At 63.3% G+C, this 4,955-nt stretch overlaps 2 protein-coding genes across 2 annotated transcripts in view; one reads left to right on the top strand and one right to left on the bottom strand.

Moving 5' to 3' along the window:
- Positions 1-3,373, bottom strand: part of LOC103923390 (60S ribosomal protein L36a-like) — a 7,022-nt gene extending 3,649 nt beyond the window's left edge. The window contains exon 1 of the mRNA XM_009331733.1: positions 3,176-3,373. Within this exon, the coding sequence (XP_009330008.1) occupies positions 3,176-3,373 (198 nt within the window). The remainder of the gene's footprint in view (positions 1-3,175) is intronic.
- Positions 3,372-4,955, top strand: part of BTK (Bruton agammaglobulinemia tyrosine kinase) — an 8,521-nt gene continuing 6,937 nt past the window's right edge. The window contains 4 exon segments of the mRNA XM_009331635.1: positions 3,372-3,512; positions 3,686-3,784; positions 4,050-4,118; positions 4,875-4,955. Coding sequence (XP_009329910.1) covers positions 3,372-3,512; positions 3,686-3,784; positions 4,050-4,118; positions 4,875-4,955 — 390 coding nt within the window.

The following is a 4,955-nucleotide window of genomic DNA, read 5'->3' on the forward strand; positions in this document are numbered from 1 at the left end:
CCGGGGCTGCCCTCCTCAGCGGTGCCGGGGGCCGCAGCACCTGCCGGGGCGGGAAAAGCCATGCCGGGTGCCGGCCGCATGCCGCCAAGCTGCGGGTGAGCTGGGCTGGGAAGGCTCAGCCTTGTCCCGCAAGCCTGGCCAGTTCTGAGCAGGCGGCATCTGCCACCGGGGGTGGGAGAGCTGCCATGGGGCCACAGTGCCAGAGGCCATGGGGGTGTAGCAGAGCAGGGTGGTGCGGTGGTGCTGGGCTGGGAAGGCTCAGCCTTGCCTCGCAAGCCTGGCCAGTTCTGAGCAGGCGGCATCTGCCACCGGGGGTGGGAGAGCTGCCATGGGGCCACAGTGCCAGAGGCCATGGGGGTGTAGCAGAGCAGGGTGGTGCGGTGGTGTGTGGCTGCCAGGGGTTGCAGGGGTGCCCTGGAGCAGGGGGGTCAGGGTGGTGCGTGGGTGCCAGGGACCCCAGTTCTGCACAAGAGCAGGAGGGCAGGGTGGTATGTGGGTGCCAGGGGCTCTGGGGCTGCAGCAGAGCATGGGATCAGGGTCGTGTGTGGCTGCCAGGGACCCCAGGGGTGCTCCGGAGCAGGGGGTCGGGGTGCTGACTGTGCCTTTGACCACTCCTTGCTTGTGCCTTTTGCAGTGGCGCTGCTGAGGTGCAGCTCTGGGCTCGTTCCCGAGTCTCTCCCATGCGGGAGTTTCCCTCCTCTGTCCCTCCCACCCTTCATTTTTGTCACCCTCCAGGCTGCACCTGAAACATGGGGGCTGTGGAGTTTGTCATTCCCAGACACCGCATCGCCCTTCCCACTTGCCCTGAGCCTGCCAGCCCCCTGCCAGCCCCCCATCAACCAGCAGCGGCAGGAAGGCTCAGCTCCTTAGCAGGACACGGGGAAGGGGCCAGGGAGCTTGCCTGCGGGGGGGTGGCCCCGGGACCATAGTGGGGCACAGTGTCCGGTGGCATGGGGCCAGCAGCGTGTGCTGGGCCCAGTGGTGGTGTCAGAGCACGCTTGGCCGAGGTGTGACAGTAGCAGGAAGTCACGTTAGCTTGGGGGGGGACACACAGGATATGCTTCCACCCACCCACTCGCCACCTCTGCTGTCACAGCGCGGCAGCGATGGCTCGCTGCGGGGGTGAGTCTCGCGGGGCACCCACCACCCCAAAGGACAGGCAGGGACAGAGCGGGGCTGGTGGCAGTGCCGGGGAGAGGGAAGCTGTGCCATGCTGGGGACAAGAAAGCAGTGCTGTGGACAGGGCAGCTGTGCCACGCTGGGGCAGAACAGCCCTCTGAGATACTCATTGTCCTTTCCTCTCTGGCGGCACTGTCCCAGAGGACACAGCGAGGACGTGTCCCATCTGCCCGGCACTGCTGGCAGTGACTCAGCTGCTGCAACTCAAGGTAAAGCTTCTGGGGACCCGGCGCTGCAGTTGGGATGGGCTGGAGCCCAGGGCTGCTCTGCTCAGCCCCTGTGTCTGCTGGGGGGTGCAATGGGAGCCCTCCTGCTCTTGGGACACAGGACTGGCAGCCCCATTTACAGCTAGGGAAACTGAGGCATGGGGCTACAGGCTGGGGTTGCTCTGTGCTCGCCCACCAGCCTGCCAGCAGTTTGGGGTCACCACCCCAGCCACCTGCCCTGTCCCCAGCAGGGACCCCAGTTCCTTCCTTCCCAGGCCTGGATCAGCCACCGGAGGCTGCTGTTTTTTCTAAAAGACTGACGACTCATTTTTTAAGTTTGTTTTTTTTTAAACCACCCAAACAAGCTGGAAAGGCCTGAGCCATGAGGGCCACAAGGGGAGGGAAGGGGGGACCGTGGGACAGTGGAACCCTGCTTGTCCCCAACCTCTCTGGCTACAGCCACCGCAGTGGGGCAGCGTCAGGATTGCAGCAGCAGGATCTGTGCTGGGAGGGTCTGGGCATCACCAGCGGATGGGAGGACACCCCTGCTCCAGCCCCCAGGCTGGGGCATGCCCTGGAGAGAGGCATAGCAGGTGGGACCAGCTCCTGGCATCTTTGGTCCCCACCTGGTCCCTGTCGCGAGTGAGCCAATGCCTGCCTCCTGTGTGGGGGGAGAGGGTGGGCTGCCCGGCTGGGTAGCGGGGGGCTCAACCCTTGACTCTGGCCCACCTCTGAGCCTTCCCCCGGAGGAGACGGGCAGGGGAGGGAAACAGCTTCTCCCAGGTTGCCCTCCAAAGCTGTTTTTGTAGGAGGAAAAAGGGAATTAAGGTGGAGGTGAAGGGGGAGCAGGGCATGTAGGTGGTCGGGGCAGGAGACATGGAGGAGGGCTCCAGGGGATCACAGTTCAGCAGTGGTTCCACATAGCTCATCATCTCCCTGTTAGGTCCAGGCTGGAGTCAGGTGTTGGTTACAGCCCTCAGAGAAGGAGAAGCCCACAGCTCCAGCTGTGTGGCTCTGTGAGGTGCTGGAACCATCTGGGTGTCACAGTGCCGAGGTGTAGCATGGAGTGGCACAGGGTCAGATGGACGGGCTGCTCCAAGAGATGGGCCAGCGCGGATTTCCAGTCCCCTGAAGGCAGTGGGACACGGGGCTCTCATCTGAGCCCTTTCCTGCCCAGACCATCCCAGGAGAGGCTCAGGAGGAGGGCTTTGCTGGGGACGTCTGGTTGCTGGCTGGAGGCAGCCCTTTGAGCCTGGCCTCCAGCAAGCACTGCTCACAGGGGAGGAAAGGGGTTTGAGCATCGTCCCTGCACGCTTGCAGGCTCCATGGACGCAGGATGGATGACTTTAGGGCTACTCCGTGCTCTCGACAGCACGGCACTGCAGCTATTCAGGGCCAGGACCTACCCATAACTTTTTAGGGGCTGGTCTCCCGTGGCTGTCCCTTGCCCACACTGCCAAGTCAGCACATCCCCAGCACGAAGTGCCTGTGGTGTGGCAGGAGGAAACGGCCCACACAAACACACACGCGTGATGTTGGAGGGGAGGAGGGAGCTTGCTGGGTGTTGCTGCTCAGGCTCTGTGCTCCTCCCCCGGGGCTACGCTTCTTGCAGCCTCCCCGGCTCCCTCTCTCTCCGGCTGTCTGTGTCCGTCTGTCCATCTGCACACCCAGGGGGCCCCTCCAGCACCTAGCGGCAGCTGAAGCTGGCTGGGTGGTGGCTTGGTCTGCAGCCTGGTGTTGGAGAGGGGACGGGAGAGGGCGAGGTCACATCGCAAATACCCTACACTGACCTGCCTGCACACCTCTGCAGCTGATTCCCCCCGTGGGGGTCCCAGCACCCCCTGGCTGCCCCTCAGGCAGGGGGGAGAGTGCACCTGAGCGAGGTCCAGCAGTGGGCAGGTTTTCGGCTGAGCAAGCGCTGTGTCAGTGTTGTCCTGCCCACAGCAACCCGGCGAGCACAGCACAGACGAGGCTGGGGGGGCCGACATGGCCAGCATCATCCTGGAGAGCATCTTCTTGAAGCGCTCGCAGCAGAAGAAGAAAACGTCTCCTCTCAACTTCAAGAAGCGCCTGTTCCTGTTGACGGAGAGCAAGCTGTCCTACTACGAGTATGACTTTGAGCGGGGGGTGAGTTGGTGGCCCCAGGGCCATAGGGGCTGTGCCATGGCAGTGCCCATGGGTCACCAGTTGTCCCTCACCAGCACCCAGCCCAAGGGGTGGTCAGATGGGGATGGTGGTTGGCTTGAGTCTCCCCAGGTCTCCCCCCTGGCGATCGTTCGAACCAACCCCGTCTCTTGCAGCGCCGGGGCAGTAAGAAAGGCTCGGTGGACATTGAGAAGATCACCTGTGTGGAGACAGTGGTGCCTGAAAACAACCCTCCCCCTGAGCGGCAGGTCCCGGTGAGGAAGGTCCCGGAGTCCCCGCTTGTGCCCCCCATCCCCTTGCTGGGGAAGTAGGGAGAGTTACCCTGCCCTGGGGTGGTGGGAACGGGGGACAGCCGTGCTTGGCATGGGGGGCTCTGCACCCACAGTCCATACCATACCAGGGTTCCAGCTTGATGCAGGACAGGGGGAGCAGGGGGACACCAAAGGCTGTGGGTCCCAGGGGAGATGCCACCAGCCAAGCAGCAGGATGCCAGCATCTGTCTCTGCCTCTCTCTTCCAGAGGAAAGGAGAGGATTACAACAACATGGAGCAGATCTCAATCATCGAACGGTTCCCCTACCCTTTCCAGGTGAGTTACCAGGGTTCCAGCTTGATGCAGGACAGGGGGAGCAGGGGGACACCAAAGGCTGTGGGTCCCAGGGGAGATGCCACCAGCCAAGCAGCAGGATGCCAGCATCTGTCTCTGCCTCTCTCTTCCAGAGGAAAGGAGAGGATTACAACAACATGGAGCAGATCTCAATCATCGAACGGTTCCCCTACCCTTTCCAGGTGAGTCCTCACTGTACCCCCTCTGCCCGGCTGGAGGGTGCTGGGGGGAGGACCCCAGCGGGACCTGGGGCCAAACAAGGCATCACTGCCCCAGTGCCAGCTGTCACTCAGCTGTTTGGGGATGCCCTGCTGCTGTCCGCGCTGCATGGGGCAGGCGGGTGAGCTTCTGTGAGCCTCGAGGAATTGGGCAGCTCTATTTAAGGGGGCTGCTTAGATGGAATCCTGCTTCTGAGCTCTGTCCTGCCCCTTTCAGTCCCCTGGCCGATGCTGGAGGGATGCTGGCTGCTGGCTGCCTGCTCAGCCCCCGCTCCCTGCCCCTGCTGGCACCCAGCACGGCCCCCGACACACCGAAAGTCAGAGAAGGAAGTGGAAAGTCTCGGGGGAGGGGGCTTATTTATAACCTCTCTGTCACGCTCCCATAAGCACCATGCGGGGCCAGCACACCCTGGCACAGCCTGTGCTCTGCACCAGCTGCTCGAGGTGGCCACAAGCCTCGGCTCCCCCCATCCTCCCTGGGAGACCCCTGGCCGGGGCGCTAAGGTGTGTGGTCCTGCAGGTGGTGTATGACGAAGGGCCCCTCTATGTGTTCTCCCCGACGGAGGAGCTGCGCAAACGCTGGATCCATCAGCTGAAGAGC

The sequence above is a fragment of the Pygoscelis adeliae genome, unplaced genomic scaffold (assembly GCF_000699105.1).
Source record: "Pygoscelis adeliae isolate BGI_AS28 unplaced genomic scaffold, ASM69910v1 Scaffold79, whole genome shotgun sequence".
In the NCBI taxonomy this organism is placed as follows: Eukaryota; Metazoa; Chordata; class Aves; order Sphenisciformes; family Spheniscidae; genus Pygoscelis; species Pygoscelis adeliae.